The sequence below is a fragment of the Rhea americana genome, unplaced genomic scaffold (genome assembly GCF_003343005.1).
Source record: "Rhea americana isolate MKP2758 unplaced genomic scaffold, rheAme1 scaffold_276, whole genome shotgun sequence".
NCBI lineage: Eukaryota > Metazoa > Chordata > Aves > Rheiformes > Rheidae > Rhea > Rhea americana.
This window is the reverse complement of record NW_028186397.1, coordinates 821,099-840,433: the sequence shown is the minus strand read 5'-3', so window position 1 is coordinate 840,433 and position 19,335 is coordinate 821,099. Positions and strand designations below refer to the sequence as shown.

The 19,335-nt window shown below is 37.5% G+C and overlaps 1 protein-coding gene across 4 annotated transcripts in view; it reads left to right on the top strand.

The window, feature by feature from the left end:
* The window catches only part of PPP3R1 (protein phosphatase 3 regulatory subunit B, alpha), a 39,322-nt gene extending 19,993 nt beyond the window's left edge, over positions 1-19,329 (top strand). For 2 of the 4 annotated variants that reach the window (XM_085308455.1, XM_085308456.1), the window contains 5 exons: positions 6,699-6,738; positions 13,160-13,336; positions 15,397-15,456; positions 16,293-16,477; positions 18,675-19,329. In XM_085308455.1, coding sequence (XP_085164581.1) covers positions 6,699-6,738; positions 13,160-13,336; positions 15,397-15,456; positions 16,293-16,477; positions 18,675-18,722 — 510 coding nt within the window. In that variant the 3' untranslated portion in view covers positions 18,723-19,329. Of the gene's footprint in view, positions 1-3,775; positions 4,377-4,474; positions 4,500-6,698; positions 6,739-13,159; positions 13,337-15,396; positions 15,457-16,292; positions 16,478-18,674 lie in introns of those variants that run through there. The other 2 variants (XM_085308454.1, XM_085308457.1) reach the window with 2 other exon arrangements.
* Positions 19,330-19,335: the final 6 nt, after the last annotated feature.

Genomic DNA, 19,335 nt, shown 5'->3' with positions numbered 1-19,335 from the left:
TGATGGTGTGGAAAGGAATAAAAATGGGAAAAGAGAGAAGCATTTTGCATTTTTGCAGAAGAGGAAGGGTTTTTGAGTGGGCTGTTCTTGCAGTTTGAATGCCGGACTCCGCCATCTTAGCTCTTAGCACTCCCATTTTTTAATAATTGTACTAGTGGGTGCTGACAAACTGTGTGTGTTTAATTGACAAGTGAAATTGCTTATCTTAATCTGTAGTTAACTCTCAGCTGACATGGCATGGTTAACTGTTTTAATTGCACACTGTAGTTTGTTTCTTGCAATGACAAAGATTACTAATTTAGAAGGTGCAGGTCAAATGCAGGAGGCACAACATGCAGTGTTGAGAAGATCCCATGATGTAGTGCCCACACAAAAATATGAATGCAGAAAAACTAGTAAGGCATCGGTTCCATGGGAAGCTTTGATACATAGGCATAACAACCCTCTGCAGTACAGGAGCAGTCTGTAAGCCCGACGCCCTTTGTAACAAGGACCCATGTGTCGTATCTTGATTCTTTGCAAGTTGCTGTTGAAATCATAGTAAATACCAAACAACTACTGCTACACAGGTACCAAACAAATCTTAAGAGCCCACTCATTGAATTAATGCATTGTCTGGCTTTACAAATAAAACAAAAGCTCTGAAGCAATCTAGCTTTTAAGCTGGCTTCCAGGGTTGATCAGTATTTGTAGTTTCTCATGCATTTGAGGACACAATTTGGGATGAGACCTAAGCTAGCACTGTGGCTTGCTAACATTTTAGACACATTTAAGATGTTTTGATGTCTGGTTTTCAGAATATTGAAGGATATAGATAAGGCAGAGTTACTGAACACCTTCTTTACTTCAGTCTTTAAGGTGGAGGGCAACCCCCAGGAATTCCAGAGCCTGGAGACAAGAGAGAGTCTAGAGAAAGGAATAATTTCCTTTGGTTGAGGAGAACTGGATTAGAGATCTGGGCAAGCTTGACATCCATAAATTCATGGGCCCTGATGGGATACTCCACAGATACTGAGGGAGCTGGCAGATATTATTGCTGGTCCACTCTCCATCTTTGAAATCTCATGGAGAACAGGAGAGGTGCCTGAGGACTGGAAGAAAGCCAATGTCACACCAGTCTTCAAAAAGGGCAAGAAGGAGGACCCAGGAAACTAGAGGCTGGTCAGCCTCACCTCCAGCCCTCGAAAGGGGATGGAACAGCTCATCCCAAATGTCATCTCCAGGCATCTGGAGGAAAAGAAGGTGATTAGGAGCAGTCAGCATGGATTCACCAAGGGGAAATCCTGCTTAACCAACCTGAGAGCCTTCTGTGATGGGAGTGACTGGCTGAGTAGATGAGGAGGGAGCAGTGGACGTTGTGTCCCTTGACTTCTGCAAGGCTTTTGACACTATCTCCCATAACGTCCTGCTAGAGAAGCTCAGGCAGTGTGCATTAGACGAGTGGAAAAGTGAGGAGACTCAGTACTGAGTCCCATCCTGTTCAGCTTCTTCATCAATGACCTGGATGAAGGGACAGAGTGCCTCCTCAGCAAGTTTGCGGATGATCCCAAGCTGGGAGGAGTGGCTGACACACCTGAGGGCTGTGCTGCCATTCAGAGAGACCTGGACAGGCTGGAGAGTTGGGCAGAGAGGAACCTCAGGAGGTTCAACAAGGGCAAGTGCAGAGTCCTGCACCTAGGGAGGAATAACTCCATGCACCAGTACAAGCTGGGGGCTGACCTTGTGGAGAGCAGCTCTGCAGAGGAGGGCCTGGGAGTGCTGGTGGATGACAAATTGACCATGAGCCAGCAATGTGCCCTTGTGGCCAGKAAGGCCAATGGTVTCCTGGGSTGCATTAGGAAGAGTGTTGCCAGCAGGTGGAGGGAGGTGATCCTGCCCCTCTACTCAGCCCTGGGGAGGCCTCATCTCGAGTCCTGTGCCCATTTCTGGGCTCCCCAGTAGAAGAGAGACATGGAGCTCCTGGAGAGAGTCCAGTGTAGGGCTATGAGAATGCTCAGAGGGCTGGAGCACCTGCCCTCAGAGGAACGGCTGCGAGAGCTGGGCCTCTTCAGCCTGGGGAAGAGAAGACTGAGGGGGGATCTTATCAGTGTCTATAAGTATCTGAAGGGAGGCTGCCAGGAGGATGAGGCTGGACTCGTTTCAGTGGTGCTCAGCAACTAGACAAGAGAAAACAGGCACTAACTGAGACACAAGAAGGTCTGCCTGAATATGAGGAAACTTCTCTGTGAAGAGTGACGAGCACTGGACCAAGTTGTCCAGAGAGATGGTAGAGTCTCCTTCTCTGGAGATACTCGAAAGTTATTTGGACACAATCCTGGGCAATGTGCTCTAGGTGACCCTGCTTGAGGAGGAAGGTTGGTCTAGATGATCTCTAGAGGTCCCTTAGAACCTCAACCATTCTGTGATGCTGTGATTAAGATCTGCTTTTATAAAAGCAGAAGAGCAGCTGAAGACTGACCCTTGTATTTAAGCTTCTGAGTAACTTACAGAAAGATGCCCACCTTATGGGGAAGTAGCATACAGTCAAGCAGACTTACGGTACTGTGTTTTTGCTTATATTTGAATACCAGCTTTGTACTGTTGTCTCATAATGCACAAGCTTTTTATATAATCAAGCTGCAAAGCTTAGATTTTGTGGCTAACTGCAATTTCCCTTTTTTATTCTCTATTCACAGCTCTTAATCTCTTTCATTGAGAGGAAACTTCTGTCAAGATAATTGCCCATAACTAACCTACTTTGGAGAAGAATGTACAAAACTTATTCTCTATGAAATCATTAGTATTTGGAGTAACTGCCAGCAGAAGAAATGAAGAAACATGTTTGTATGGATAATATATAAAAGAAATAAAGATTAAACGATGTTAATAGTTTATCCTTAATTGCTATAAAGCACAACTGTAAAAATGAGAGAAGGAGAAGAATAATGGGGAACATGGTTGCAAATAATGTGCATTTTTGTTCTTAAAGAAATGGACTATATGTTGTATGAAACTCTGAAATATTGTAATAGTATATTTTTATTTATTGCTAGTAAACTGATACTTCTGCAGCACTCAATTTGGTCATCCTTGTATTAGACTCTGGGCGGTTTCTTGATTTGTAACTTTTGTCTCAAGTCATGATTTTGTTGCTGATTAACAAGTGAATTGCTTGTAGATATCCAACAGCATTGAACAAAATTTCAGGGTTTATCTAAGAGGATAAGGCTATTCAAAAATACCAATACTATTCTAGCTGTTTGATTTAATAGTGTAACTCCAGAGAAGAGAGTTGATCTCCAGCACTGTGGTAGTAATACACAGATGCAGCTGAGGAAACTATTTTATTAGGTGTAGGTGCCCAGTAAACCTGTTGTGGAGTGTTAATGCTGGTTGAAGCTGCATTTCTGCAACAAACCACATGTCACCAGCTTCTGGATGTGCTAATGTGGTACATGGCAGGGCATTCTCACTTCATGCGAGGTATTCTAAATATATCTGGCAGGAAATATTAATATTGTAACAAACTTTAAGCCCGCCCCCTAGAGAGTTTTATCAGAAGGCTGCTATTCTACATACTTACTCTCTCTAAACCTTTTGCATCAGAGGTGAAATGACAGGCTGATAGAAATCTTACAGTTTCTTTTGTTATTACAAAAGTTATCTCTATCTGTACTGCAGAAAATAAAAATTATACATCACAGCGGTGATTCTTTGCTTGATGATTGAGGTTTTTAATAGTCTCTATGTGCCTTTTGTTGTACATACGAGTTTTTCTTTTAGTATGTCTAATCATGATGTTTTCCATCATTCTTTGAAATACTTACCTAGTCACGGTGTTAAGCTTTAATAATTCTGTACACTAAATTTTTGGAAAAGAAAATATATGCTTTATTTCTTTTCTGTTCCTTCTGAAAAGAGCTCATAGGATCCTTTGTGAAACCTCATAGCTGTACTTGCTTGACTGCTTTTTTCATAAGACATTAATGCGACTTACCTTTCATCTTATCCACTGTGTACCTAGTCTTTAAGAGCAAGAAAATACTTTCTTTAGCACATGTTTCAAGGCTTAAATTGCATTACGAATGGTATGGATACGTATTGGTCTTATTTGGGGGCAAATAAGTGACCTTTTTTGCACTACTGTATCAGATATGAAAAATACCTGCCCCCAAGATGAAATGACTAAACCTAGTCTATGAGGATTGAGTCTTAGCCACAGATGGACACCTTTGTGTTTGCCCAGGTGGCAGATGTGCAGACAGGAATCTCACCGTTGGTATGAGCAGCTTGAGCAATTGTTTCTTTAGTAAAAAATGAAGATGAAAAGCTTTTTTAAAAACAGTAGTTTTTTTGGATTCTTCTGTGAAAATGAACACTCAGCACATCAATAACAGGTAATTACCTTTTTAAACACTAACAAATAGTAAATAATCATGTAATTCTTACATTGTTACTTACTAGAGTCTTTTTTTTTCTTTTTTTTTTTTTTTAGATACCAAAGTTCTAGTCCACCGTCGGTAAGTATTCATAAGCTTTCTTGTTAGCAGTACCTGTTTCACAAAAAAGCTAAGTTTAAGCTTATTCATTTATTTTTCTCTACTCTCCAAAGATTTTTTCTAGACTACTTTGCTGTGGGCTAGCATGTGCATCTAGGTGCATCCCTACAAACATTACAGTTACTCAGTTCATGAATTTTAAAAGTTGTTTCTATTTTTTTTAATTCTTTTCACTTTTCAAGAAGCATTTTATGCTTCTCTGGCCTGTTTGATTTTTTTTTCTCTTTTTTGATGGCTTGTACTAGAAATTATTTGTCGTACCGCCTGATCAGATATATAAGTGCCTAGTGTCTTTATTATGGTTAAGATATTATTGTATATTTATGTGTGCATGTGCATAAATGCACTGGTTTTAATTCAACTTTCTTCTTTAATTTGCAGCCTCCCAGTCTGGTGTTTTTCTTGCCTCTTCATGGCCTCGTGTCTTAAGAGCAGCCTAGTTGGATCCCCTGGTTCCTGTTTCTTCCTGTTCAGAAATTCTCTGATTCTGTTTTCCCCATATTTAAAATCCCATACCCTTTTATATTTGTATGCATATACTAAGCTTTTACTACCTGTTTTGGTCTTCATGGTTTTCCTGAGACTTTAGTTGGGTTTCATCCAAGATTTCCCATGTGACACTGTTCCTTTGGATTCCCTGCTGCAATGAAAAAGTTTCTCTTGTTGAATATCTCAGTCATACTTTTTAGATTTTAGGGACTGGACCATCCCTATCTGTTTCTGTTCTCCTTTATCTTGCTATAAATACTTTGTGGTAGAAGTTAAGGATGTAGCTTTTGCTGCTTCACTTTAAAAGCAAGTTCTATTATTTTTTTGTAAAGAAGTGAGAGAATTTATGGAGTATCAGGTATAAGGATAGTGAATGTGTGTCCTGGAAAAAGAGCAAACAGTCCCCCCCCCCCCCAACAACACATCTCCTTTCAGAGATGTTTAAATTCATGGGATGTTTGCTCTGCCCCTTTCTGTCCTTATTAGGAAATGCAGTCGCATGCTTCTAAGCTAAATGTAGTACTTCTTTTTTCTCCTCCATCAAGTAATCCTTTTATTTCTGTACAATTTGTGCAACTTTAAGGTGTCTTTGTGCAGCAGTGCTGAGCTGTGGAATCTCTTAAACTCCATGCCATGCAAGGATTATTATTGAATAGAATGTGTTTTAGACTCATCTTAAACATGTTCTACTTTCTTGTGTAAAAATAAGCTTTCTCGGATATTTTCTTGAAAAGGTTTGGTTACGTATCTGTAGTTAACTGGTCACTCATTTGCTGACTGACTCCAAGAAAAGATTAAATGTATGTGTATTGTGATTTTTCTCTGGCTCAAAGTAAGGTTGGGGGTGGGGAGGCATGCAGGTACACTCTTTTATTTTTTATTATCTCTTGACATTTATGGTACTGTGATTGCAGATTTATATATGTGTAAGTTCAAAGTGACTGCACCCTCAAATAGCAAGCAAAATTAAAACTACTTCTGTATTATAGTGTATCTAGGGCTTGAAGTTTTAGGCATTAACTTTCCACTCTGCTACAGTGTGAGAGCACATTAAGATAGAACTATACAAAAATATCCAAATGTAAAAGCTGCTGCATCTGAATTTCAGGAAGTGTATACAATCTTTTTTTTTTTTTTAACTGTCATTCTTCCTGTATGAATCCTGCGAGGGGGTAGGGAGGTTTTAGTGGGAGAATGTATGATGGAATTTTCTCTTGCTGTTGGAGTAAAGTTTATCATAGTTGTTTGTAAGGACTTATCTGAGGTTTTTCTGGAAAAAAAATGGTAAAACAGTTTTTGTGTAAAGTTTTGATATGAATTTAAATACTACTATAACTGGAAAGTAGCATTTGTACTAGTAATAAGTGACTTTTGATGTTTAGGGCATAGGGCCAAAGCTATTAAGCTTTAAGGTCATCTGGACTACTAATATTGGGAATAATAAATGTCTGTTTACTTCAGAAGAGATCTCTGAATAGTTTTATATTACYTTGTATGTTTTGGTAACATAGAACAAATAGAATACTGTAGTCAGTTGTTGGGTTTAAAATACAAACTTTTTAAATTATCATATGACTTGTATTGCCCAAAATCTTTACAGTGCTGAAACTTAAAATAGTTTCTCTAAGTTAACTTGGAAATAATGACAACTTTTTTCTTTTTCTGTTTCAGGGAAATGAGGCAAGCTACCCCTTGGAAATGTGTTCACACTGTAAGTTTTCTTTTTTTGTTACCACAGCATGAAATTGTTTGAGAGATTAAACTTCAGTGGCATTTGGAAATTGATACATACAATTTGCTTATGAATTTACTACTTGAAAAATTACACAATTTCAATAGTCTTCTAAAGAAAAAAGTTAAAATATGAAAAAAATATCTTTGAAGACCATTGGCTCTTGCTGTGAGGTTGTAAAAATAAAATATCCTTTTTTAGTAATGAATGATTAAATTTGGTTTTAAAGCATGTGTTTTTTCTTAATTTCATTGAAATCATTCAAATGAAACAAARTAGTTTGTGTCTTCATAGTGAAGTGTTACAACTGATAGTCTGACTGGTGGAGCTTTTCTGTTGATCCTGATGCCAGTTCCTCAGAGATGTGGAAGAGCATTTGTAGTGCATGCTATTGTAGGAGTCAACTATATTGCTGAAGCTGTTTTGGCACTCGGAGAAATTAGAGGTTGAGAATAGAATATATATATATAGTGTGTGTATATTTATTTTTATTTTTTTCTTTGTATGCTATGTATCCTATGTATGCCAGGCATTTAAATGAGAAGCCACTTAAGTTAGTGTATTCACTTCTGGCCACATGAGCATAAAATTCATTGCTGTCTCATGGGCTTAGTTTATTCTGTAAAAATGCCAAAATATTTCCTGCCTGAAGATGCCCAAAGAAAGGATTGTTTTGTAGTGTCCTTCTGCTAAGAGTACGTGTACTTTAACTGCTTTGTACTTTAAGGTTTAAGTACTAAATCATGCGTCTACATGTATGTATGGCCAGCTTGATCAAAACTTGCATTCTTTGGTCATTCAGATCTTTTTTTCAACAGGACAGTAAGTTCTTCAAGATAAAGATTATCTTATGACTAGCATGTGAAAGCAGTCTAGAACACCAGCTTGTGACATGTAGTCATGGAGGATTCTTTCTAAATATATTTTTCAGAGGAATTAAAGTACAAATAATTTGAAAGTCCTCTCTACCTAAGGGGGCAGATTTAGCGCAGTTGGTTAGAGCAGGGTGCTGCTAATGCCAAGGTCATGGGTTCAGTTGTCATACGGGGCTATGCTGACGGTTGGACTAGGTGATCTCCAGAGGTCCCTTCCCAACCTTACCAGTCTATGATTTCTGTGCGTAATTATGTAGAAATTTGTATGAATTAAAATTTGAGTCATCAGCTTGCAGATATTCCTGTGCATGTGAGGAGTAACTTAGCTACTTCACTGAAGCATTGCGTTGCTGGGGGTTACGCTCTAGATAGATATTGTTAAATATGCATGTGAGTGAAATTTTCAAATTTAAAGAAAGCTTTAGAGCTCTTTCTGAATCTCGTATATGTTCTTAGCTTACTGCTGCATTGGTCAGTTTTTGGTTAGAGGCAAATTGCCCTCTGAAGATGGTTCGTACTAGCTGTATCTCTACTTGAGCTGTTTAACTCTTCTACTTGCTCAGAATAACAGCATGTTCTTCTTTCAAACTTCTGATTCTGGGAAAACTCAAAGCTATGTTTATTTGTAGCTGCTGCACAGCCTAATTTTATTGATGAGCTTGTTTGTCCCCTCTTGCAAAGGAAGAGAGGACTTCCRTGTTGTATTCTGTGGTTGAACTGTGTTTTTGAGATATAATTGTGTGAATCTAAGGGTTTTCATGATTAAAGCTTTTTTGTTCTAGTAGACCTTCTCATAGGAGGAGAGAGTGGGCTGCTTTTCTCAGCAGCAAAACTTTATATACACTAGGGGAAAATGTGGTTATCACCTCTTCTTGATTGTACCTGAGGAAAAAGGATTACCTTGTGCTTAAAGATGGTTCATGCTTGAAAAAAATAAAAGATACAAATTTTGGTACAGAAATGTATACAGTAGCACATTTGAGAATAGATAGTTTAAGTAAATATTCACTTCATTCTTCAAATGTTGACTGATGGGGCAAAACTTTTTTCAGGGTACAACCTGACACACATTTTATAGATCATTAGATGAGGTTTTTGAATGGTTGGACTTCTGGGAGACTTGGTTGGTTAGCGCTAGTGTATCTAGGCTGTTGGCACTTTGGCATTGGGTCATAACCTCTGTCTGCCACTGCAGTCGCTGTTGTTGTCGTGCCTTGCTTCTGTAAGAAGAATTTTGTCTTAAAGTTGGCAGTCATGAAAAGCAAATTTGGGATATTAGGCAGAAGCTGCACACTGTTAATTAGTCAAGAATATTCTTTTTACTGTACCTTCACTTGAGAATATTGTTTTTTTTTCAGTGGGTTGCATTCCTGAATACAGAATGCTTTTGTCTGGCAGCTGTGCTATGTTGGAGAAATTACTGAAAATCTAGTACTGTTTTGCACTGTGAATGTCTGATGTCAGTCAAGCTGCAACCTGTAAGAAATTTTTTCCATCGCAAAAAGCTGAGAAGTAAAGTAATTGTTTTATAGCGTACTTTGATTTTTAGGGTAAGGAGACTAGTATCTCTTTTCTAACTTAAGAAATTGTAATTGACACATCAGAAGTCATGGAAAGGATTAGGCCAGCTGTGTGTAAGCATATACAAGACAAGTGGTTGAGTGTGTTCTCAAGGGCATCATCTTTTTGAAATTTGATCTCGGAGACTGAAATGGCTTTCTTGGTTGCTTAATCTGAAACATTATATTAGTGAATCAGATGAGACTGTAGATAGAGACGAGAGCTTTCGTTGAAGGTCTCTCTCTTATTTTGAGTTCTCTGCAGTCTAAGCTTAGGGAAAACATTTTCCTCCCTCTCTCCCCTAACCCTCTCTCTCCCCCCCCTCCCCCCTTTTAACCTGGGTAAGTTTAAAGTGAATTTTGGAGCACATTTTACCTATAGAAAGGTTTTTTCTAATCCCTTAACAATATTTCTGTTTATACTGATAGCAGATTTGAGATATACCTGTGAACTAGGCTTTTTGCAAACTTTGCTTTCTGGTCTTTTTTTGGTCAGTTGCATCTTTGAGCCGGTATTAAGTGTCTGAAAAGCCAAGATTTTAAATACATGTTTAAACTTTAAACATCTAGATAAACACTTAGAGCTCAGCACTTCTGAGCTCTTTCAGCAGAGAGGTGCTGAATGTACAGTATTTCAAAGACTTGTACACTGTACAGATGCCTCCGTAAGTGTTGCGTACTCTGCAGCAATGGATATGTAGCATTTCTGAATAAGTAAGCAGTTATCTCATTAAAATCTCACCAAATCTACCAGATTTTGAAGAGATCTGGATTTTTAAGGCATTCTTTCTTAGTTGTGGCTTTCACATTAATAGCTAACCAACTATGCAGTTACACCTTTACTTTGGGGGGGATATTAATTTTCTAAAATTGTTTCACCTTTGAACATACTAAAATTTAGAAAATGGTTTCAATGAAGCCTTGAGTTGTTACTGTCGTGAAGAGCATCTAAGCATCTTAGCATCAGTTATCATGTAAGTAACAGCTGGAAACAAAAACACATTTTTAAAACAGTATGGATCATCTGCTCTCTATTGTACTGTACTGGGGAACTGTGTGGAGCATTCTCTAATATATGTGAACTGAACGTATGTCATCCTCTAGCTTGAGGATGAAACTAATGTACTAAAACGGAGCTATCAAAGTGTTTCTTAAAGATACCTTTCAGGTATGCTGTTTCACAATAATATGTAGCTCTTGCATTTTAACCTGACATGCTGCATTTTTAGATGTATGTAAATAAGTTTATAATACCAAGCAGGTATTTTGACTCTAGAATTTTAATGCAGCAGTTGCTTGGCTGGAAGGGGAAGCTCTTGAAAATATTGNTTTTTTTTTTTCTCTCTCTCTCCTTTTCTTTTTTTTTTTTTTATTTTATTATTGGCACTGCTAAAAAGAACTGCCGTGTTAGTTGCAAGGCAAATGAAATTCAGAATGGAAAAAGAGAAAAAAGCAAATCGTTGTGTGCTTCAAAACACTGAATCACCTGAAACTTACACATGGCTACCACCAAAACCTTTCCAAGATAATCAGTTAACTGCTGTTATTTCCAGCCAGTTACTTTCTTTTGCAACCTCAGGCATCGGTGCTTAGTTAATGGTATAGTTTTTGGAACACATAGGGACTGTAGAGCCTCACTTCAGCGGGTGAGCGAAGCACAGAAAAGGCTGAGATTGAGGTTGCAAGAATGCTCACTGCAGCCAGAGCTCGAGGAGCTCGGAGCTCTGATGAGTCACAGGCAAACTCTGCTTCTAATAAGGGAAACAGAGCTTGACCTCCTTGTTCTGCTCAGTGATGTTATCATCCAGTTCATACTTCTGTGGACTTGGACCTCCTTGGATTTCCTAGTGCTGATCTCTGTCCTAGTCTCCTGAGTTTGTCTTGTAAAATTCTGTCTAATACTGCCACCCTCAGTCCTTCTGGCTTAGATACCTTTACTGTGTCTGAATTATCCTGCAACTTGCATTCCAATGTAGCTTCAGGGCTTATACGTGGGGCCTGTAAGGAGACTTTAGARAACAAGAAAAAAGAATTATTTTGTTCAGCTTTTAAATTATATATACACACACCTACATACTCATTTCACATTTAAAACGTTTATATATGTAGTGTGGCAGCCATGCTAAAGGTAAGATTTTTGTGCTTTTTCAGATGCTTATACTGTGAGGATTGCATAGTTTGAGGGTTAAACTTGTGTCACTGATTTTCATGGTGGATCAGCACCTGCAGTACTTCTTAAGAAAATTCAGATTTCTTTTTTTCTTTGTCTTTGAAGTCTGGAGTAGAGCCCAGTAGTAAAAATGAGATTCCTGCATTAACAGGTTGCCAAGCTACTGCTTTGTATTAAACTGTTCTGGCTCCTGGAACTTTCTAGCGGTGGGATGATGCAGAAGGGTAGATGCAACTTAGCAGTTCAAAGAATGGCTGTTTGTGGGGCAGGAGGAAATGAAAACCAAGGAGTTTCCCTGAGTCAAGAGTTGTTGAATACCTTTGGTACACTGATGTGAGGAAGCATTTTACGCTGTTGAACCTCATAAGCAACTATTGTGTTGCTGGACTTCACACTCTCCTGTTAGCTCTGAAGCACTGCAGTTGTGCATCTGTCTGGGTTTGTGGCTAATTGATTTGTAGACACATATCAGGAAATTTAAGTGGAAGTTTGTTATTGCTTTGGTAGAGGATCAGATCTCAATCTACTACCATCTCCAAGCGTAAGGCTTTGCATGTTGGCTGGATCTTACGTGTTGGGAAGACTAAGTGCTGTTTGGTTTTTATGCTGCACTTTATCATCTTAAGGTTTGTAAGATGTGTGTGAAAATAGATCAAGTGGTGCATACGTGCACTGTAGAAGTAAAGCAATTGGAGCAAGCAGATGAATGGAGCTGTGAAATTCTGCAGAAAATGCTCATGTTGGGTTAGGAAGGAAATTTGCTTGGAAAGTTTGAAAGCTTCACATTCTGTAAGCTGTTTACTGGGGTTTGCTATATACTGGATGCTTTGTAGTGCTTCCAAAGAACCTCAGTTCCTCTTTCATACCCAAATGTGGTAATTTGTAAACTGACTTTGATCTTTTAAATGAAACTGCACTTGGGAAACTTCCAGGCTGTTGCAGAGAGGATTTTTCAGGCTCTTCGGCATGGACAGAGTTAGAGGCTCTATTCCTGGCAACATCAGAAGTGTAAAGTAAGGTGCTAGTCATGTGTTAGAATTGAGACTTGCTTTAAATTTGAAGAGAACAGATGAAGCGATATTGCTGCAGAAAGAACCTGAACCCATTTAAATTGCTGGGACAAAAAAGCAGGTGGACAGAAGTTATGTTTACGTACTCGGATTTAGTTTGAGATGGAGGAAAATTTTGCTTTAGCTCTATCTGGATGGTGATTTTGAGTAGGTGGGTGAGAACTTGTCATACTGATACAGTCCCACTGCTTGCTTTGGCAAGTATGCCTGGTTTCCTGTGTGTTTGGTATGGTGAAGAAGCGCTACTTTTGTATAACCAGTTATTAATAGAATTCTTTCTGGCATTTTGTTACTTTACTATAAACTTAATACTATTTCCTTGCAAGAGAAACTCTGTCTCTTTTTTGTTCATACCTGGTATTTGTAAGAGCTGTGTGATTAAGAACTAGCTAAGCATCATCAATCCTTTAAAATGTGGTGTCAGCAGACAGTATTCAGTGAGTCACAAGGCTAACTGTATTATGGCTGGTGCAGGGAGGAAAAAAGGTGAGTCTTAATTAAAAAAAAGGGCTAGTGTATGTTTTCAGTTTGTTGCCATTTATAACCCTTTCATGAAAAGTATACTAACTGTGGTAATATAGGAGAAATACTAGTATGGAAGTAATGTAGGAGAAATACTCATATGAAGGTAATGGGGAAATGTGTTTTGTTTAACTAGCAGGGTGTTTATTGAAGTTTTCTGAGAACTTTTAATTTTATTTATTTATTTATTTTACCCCTTTTCAGTTGATGCTGATGAGATTAAACGGCTAGGAAAGAGATTTAAAAAGCTCGATTTGGACAACTCTGGCTCTTTGAGTGTGGAAGAGTTCATGTCTTTACCTGAGCTGCAGCAGAATCCATTAGTACAGCGAGTAATAGATATATTTGACACCGATGGAAATGGAGAGGTGGACTTCAAAGGTAAGGTGCTGTGCTTTCTGATAGTGTCATTTTATCAGAATACCTAGTGCCTTGAAATTTAAATTTTGCTGCAATTGAGAAAGGAACTGTAAAGAAAACTTGTTAATAAAAATAAAGTGTTAATGCCAAAGAAACTGAGTGCCAGTAAAATTATTCCTTTCAGCAAGTTTCTCATGCAGTAGGGCAACACGCTGTTGCATGAAATACTTAAAAGTGCAAAATGTTCAGTGTTATACTTTCCAGGTCACATTGATTTATGACCATCCGTTAAGTATCTCTTGAAGTATTCAAATACAGACTTTTAATTGTGGTGCTATCTGGAATATACGCTTGGACTAAAAGACTATGAAAAAATGGGGTAAATCGTAAGTTATGTCTTTAAGTTGCGCTTGTCCAAATGTTGTTATGAGATGCCTGTCTGTTGAAGTATTTTGAAAATTGTTTTATAAATTGTGAAGGTGATGCAAATTTTGTGTTGCCATCTCTTTTACAGGAGTCCCTGTTTGGTTGTGGCCTTCTTTGTTTTGTTTTCAAATGGTTTTAGGTAGATGCTTCAGGCTAAAAGAGAAATTTTTGATTTGAGTCTGAAGTTTAATAAGGAATATTTGAAATATATTCCTCCAAAAAGGACCATTTGGTCAAGTATCTCAATTATTAGTCTATTAAAACAGTGTCTGACCCTTAAAAGTGACAGTTTCTGTAACTTCTGTTCAAGCTAATGTAGATATCTCTTATTGATCACAACTAGAAAAGATGGTTCCAGTTTTTTAGTTTTTTTTTGTAGGAGAAAGGTTTTTAAAGTTAACTTACATTTGTGCATTAACTTTTTAAATAAAGTGCTAATAAGCATACAGGAGCTACTGATGCCAAAGTTTTGGGGGTTTTTAGTATTTTTACAAAACTCCTTGTAAACTTGCAAACAGGGAAAAATATAGTGCAATTAGAATATTTTCAAGACTTTTTCTTGGTATTGATTTCTGAAGTTCTATGCTGTTCACAGTCCACTGGCAGAAAAATGCAGTGGGGGAAAGTGCTACATCGTATATGATATTGAGCTATAACTAACCTAATTGTAAAGAGATGTTCTTGGGCGGGAACGGGAAGCCATCAGAATGAGTTTTGTGTCAGGAAGTGATGTTGTTGCAGTAAGTGACAGTGGGCTTTAATGTGCCGCCAAGTCTGGTTCACTTAGATTTCTGATCCTCATCTCAGAGGGAAGGTTAGAGGAAAAGAAAAACTACTAGTGTGAGGAAACTTGCATCGTTTTGGTGGAACACCTACATTTTTGAGATTAGTATCTCAAGCGTTGTGGCGAAAAAATGAAATTATAGGCAGACATTTTATTGATTAAATCATATAGGAGTTGCTGACAATTTCACAAAGCTTACTGCAAATGTAGTGGCTGTTCCTATCGCTATGTTGTTTCTGTTTATTTTCCATACCATAGTTCGGCTTGCAGTTTTGCACTGTTATCACTTTCATTATTGAAAGCTCCAGAAACTCTTGTAATGTGTGTGTGGATGAGATCCCATCTGCATGTTTTACCTTTTGGCAGGTCTGCTGTAGGGTTGGTTCCTTGGATTAATGACTTTGTTGTTAAATGGCATAAACTTTCTTTTTACCCTGCTTGTTACATGACAATCTATTTAGGCATTTTTTTCAGAGTTAGAATAGTTTTCAGCTTGATATAATTCTTGCTTTAGTTTGAGAAACTAATGTTGAGATGAGCTCTACAATTCGAATTCCCACTGGAGTAGCTTTAGTGGAGATCTAGATGCAGTTTCATATGAAGCATCTGATGAAAGTCTAGTTTTGAATTATTTAAATACTGATTTGTACGAGTCTGTTCAGTGAGCATAGTATTGGGTTTGAAGTACTTCCCACTAAAAGACAAAATATGTGGATACTTAGATGTCACAAGGTAAGCCACATTTTAAAGACTTCAGGGTGATTCAGATTCTTCATACAATTTCTAAAAGATTTCTGAGCATTGTTTTCTTGTCCTTATTAAGAAATGCACTATTGTTTTTTCTAATGTTTTTCTGTTCTGTATTCTTTAGAATTTATAGAAGGGGTCTCCCAGTTCAGTGTCAAAGGAGATAAGGAACAGAAGCTGAGATGTAAGTATTTTGGTTTTCTTTAAAACCTTTTTTGATTTTCAGTTTTGTTGTTTTAAATTAGTAAATCCGTATTCTTTAACGTTAATTATCAGAGTGGGAGAAATCACACAGGTAGTCTAGAAGCTCTTGAAAAGGTGTGGTGTGCTTGTGTGGTGTGGGGTTTTTGTGTGGGGTGTCGGGTTTTTTTTGCTGATACAGTAGAATCTCACGGAATTCTTGTTTGAGAACTGTATCTCAAGAATAYAACGTAACCCAAGCTTTTGTTCTGGGGAAGGAATAATCGGCCATGGATATATAGCTTGTAATAGCTACGACATGTAGGTTAGGAAAGAAATCTGCTACAGGAAAGAAATCTGCTATACTGAATGTTTTWAAAAAATCCAGTTTTAATGTCACTTTGCAGCAAAGTAACTGGTTGAAATTTTGATTTTGTCTGTGGAAGGCTGTGATTTTCTTCTGCTTACAAATGAACTGCTACCTAGGTGCTTTATTTTTGGTGGTGAAGACTTCTCAGTTCAGTGCTCATAGAACTATTTTATAGTTGCCGCTAAAACCATAATCTTAGTTGATATTTTTAAAGATTTTTTTTTCCCTTCTAAATTCTCTAGTAGCATTATTCATTGTATTGATTGTTTGTTCTTGTTTTTCAGAATGAAACTAAAAATAACCATATTTAACATGTTAAAGACAACTTCTCAGTTGAATACATTACTTTTCCTCAGTTATGCAGACTGATGTAATATATTACTGCAAAGCACATTAAATTACTGTGTGTTACTCTGTTTTGGCCACGCTTGTTACTGAAAGGGGTTTTTGTGTGTATTTTACTTTTGTAGTTGCTTTTCGCATTTATGATATGGACAAAGATGGCTATATCTCAAATGGAGAGCTCTTCCAGGTGCTGAAGATGATGGTTGGGAACAATCTCAAAGACACTCAGTTACAGCAAATTGTAGATAAAACCATAATTAATGCAGATAAGGATGGTGATGGAAGAATATCTTTTGAAGAATTCTGTGCTGTAAGTAATCTCAAGAAATTTTTGGTAGTTTGAATTATGAATGAAACAAGTAAACATTTTAAACAGTGAGATTATAAAAGCAGAGTATTTTTTCTGGTCTGGTGACAAGGTGCCTCGAACACAGTTTTATTATTGATGGAGTCATTGTCTCATGGTCTCATGGCTTACAAATATGGCAGCAGAGCTTACAAGGTTTGAGCAAGTCATGAATTGGTTCATTCAGGATGCAGATTTTTGCATTGACTGCAGTATGCCTGAAGATTTTGTGTTGTTTCTTTTTTTGTTTGTTTGTTTTTGTTTTGTTTTTGAGCACTTTTTCAGGAGAATTTGTGTAGCATTTTGACGTGTAAAAATAAGTAGGACTGATCTTCTATTTAACTTATAACCAAAAATGCTAGGTCGGTGAGAAGACCTATGTTGGATTTCAGTCTTAATGCTGGTAAAGACAACTAGGTTTAAACATAGTTTGAGTGACTGATTTGTTGTAAGAGGCAAGCTTTCCTTGTTTTCAACAGCTTAAAAAAAATTTTTAATGTCTTCAGGTGCTTAACTGAATATGCTGAGTGAAAAAAGATTGAGTGAAAAAAAGCAAAGAATGGTGGGCAGGCACAGTCTGAAGTAGAAAAAAGCTTTAAACCACCTGAAAGCTGTAAAAACAGTATTTTGCAACAAATTTAAGTCCCCATCAGAAGTGGTGGCTGGAGGGAAGAGGTGCGTTCTGCAAAGGTTAACTGTAGCCTAGCTAGGTTAATCTCCCAGTCTCTAAACAAGGTGTCTGCTCCAAATCACTCTTCAGATAGGTTTATCTTTCCACTGTATGGAGAGAGCCTAGGGAGATTACTAGCCTCTGCAGAACACTGGATTTTGCAAAGGCGAAGGTGGCGAGGTTTGTTAGTTAAATGGATAGTAATCCATCAAGTGCTGATACTGGAAAAGGACAAACAATTTAAAGATATTTTCAGTGCCTTGAATAGGGTTGGTTGTAGCACTTAAGACTCAAAATGGTTGATTTTGATCCATGTCATGTTGGTATAATCAGAGTTGACAGAAAGCTTTAAATCCCTTGTCTTTTCTTAGAAGTAGGAACAATCTATAGAAACTTGCATTTGAAAAATCGAAATAATGCACACTTGCACATCAGTGTTAAGTGAATGGTGTATTGATTTACATGTAGCTGAATAGGACCATCTGAGATAACGTATGCGCTTGAGTATTGCATTTATTCTCTACTGTTTGAAATTTGCAACTTCAAGCAAATAGTTTTTATTATCTGCATATTTAATTCTTGTGGTATCACATGAAAATGGGTATCTGTAAAGTGAAGTTTCTCCTTAAGTGTAGCAGCCTGCAAACAAACCTAGATGAGCAAGATACTTGCTCTTTTATTTCTGTGCTGGGGTCTCTCCTTTTAGCCATGCATTGAATTACAGCTTTGCCCTTTCTCTCTTCTTCTGTCTTTGGACTTCTGCCCAGACTTCCTGTCTTGTGTTAGAGTTCCCCACTGCCTTCCATTTTCTCACTTCAAAGTGTGTGTGTGTGTGTGGGGGGGGAAACGCGGGTCCTTTGGACTTCTTTTTGGTTCTAATTTCTCTTGTGGCAAAACACCTTCCACATCTACTTTCTCTTCTTCCCTTCCTTACTGCATTTTACCTCCTTTTGCATTTTGTGCAGTGTCTACAAGTATTTTCTTCTTTCACTGCATTTAGCTGTTCCAGTTGGCCTTTGACTATTCTTTCCACATTGTAAAAAGCTCCTCGAACTTTGCACCTTTCTTCCCTTTCTGTACAYATGAGTCATGCTTTTGAACACTGATAATCCTTTTTTCTGGGTGTGTACACTTGTCAGAAATGCTGCTGCTTTCCCTACAGCTCTTTGCTTCTGTTGTAAAGATGTGGTTTCATAGTATGTTTTTAAAAAAGGTTTTGATTAACAGGTGGAAACATAATCCATGGTTGGAGGGGAAAAGTGAGTTAAAATGGTGAATTTAAACTGGGCTTTCCAGATTCGCAGTATGTAAATTGTACTAATATAGTTACCTTGGGTAATACTTAATTCACACCAGACGTTATTTGCAATATCAAAATTAGTTTAGGTTAGGCCAGAGAAAATTTAATTATGATTGACCTGAATACAGTGTACTCTGTGATTTGTTACCTTTTGATTCTCATCTACTTGTTATCATGTATTTTTCTCCTAGGTTGTAGGAGGCCTAGATATCCACAAAAAGATGGTGGTAGATGTGTGACTCTGTAGGGCACCACCCAACACTTTGCTTTCTTCTCCATCTCTGAAGATCTGCTCAAGACGTCCAGCAATGCTCTCTGTGTATTTAAATGGAAGTATTTTTCTCTGTGAAGCCACATTTTTCCAACATGAGCCTCATGAAGCCAACTAAGTGTTATTGAACTTTTATTCTCTCAATAACTCAGTGTAGCACTTTAAAGTCTGAAGGACAGCAAAGATGGAAAGAGCATATCAGTGTGGTGGAGAAAGGGAAGGGGTTGGCTTTTTAATTTATTTTTCTTCATCTTTTATAACAAGGAAATATCTATCTATATATATATATGTGTGTGTGTATTTATATATAGATATATATGTAGCTTTCTATATGTAGTAGCTAGATGGGCTTTAATTTAATATACTTGATTCAGAAACAGAACTAGAGTACAAAGTGCCAAGCAGAATATTAACAGTTCAGTATATGGATATACATCCTTACTTTTATTTCACACAGTTTTATATATATAGTAGAAGAATGTAAAATTTTAACTGGGTGTTAGGTAAACTCTTTTCCTTTTCCTGTGACTGTTCAGATGTTTCTATATATTGACTGGCTGACAAAGCATTGCTTCTTATTA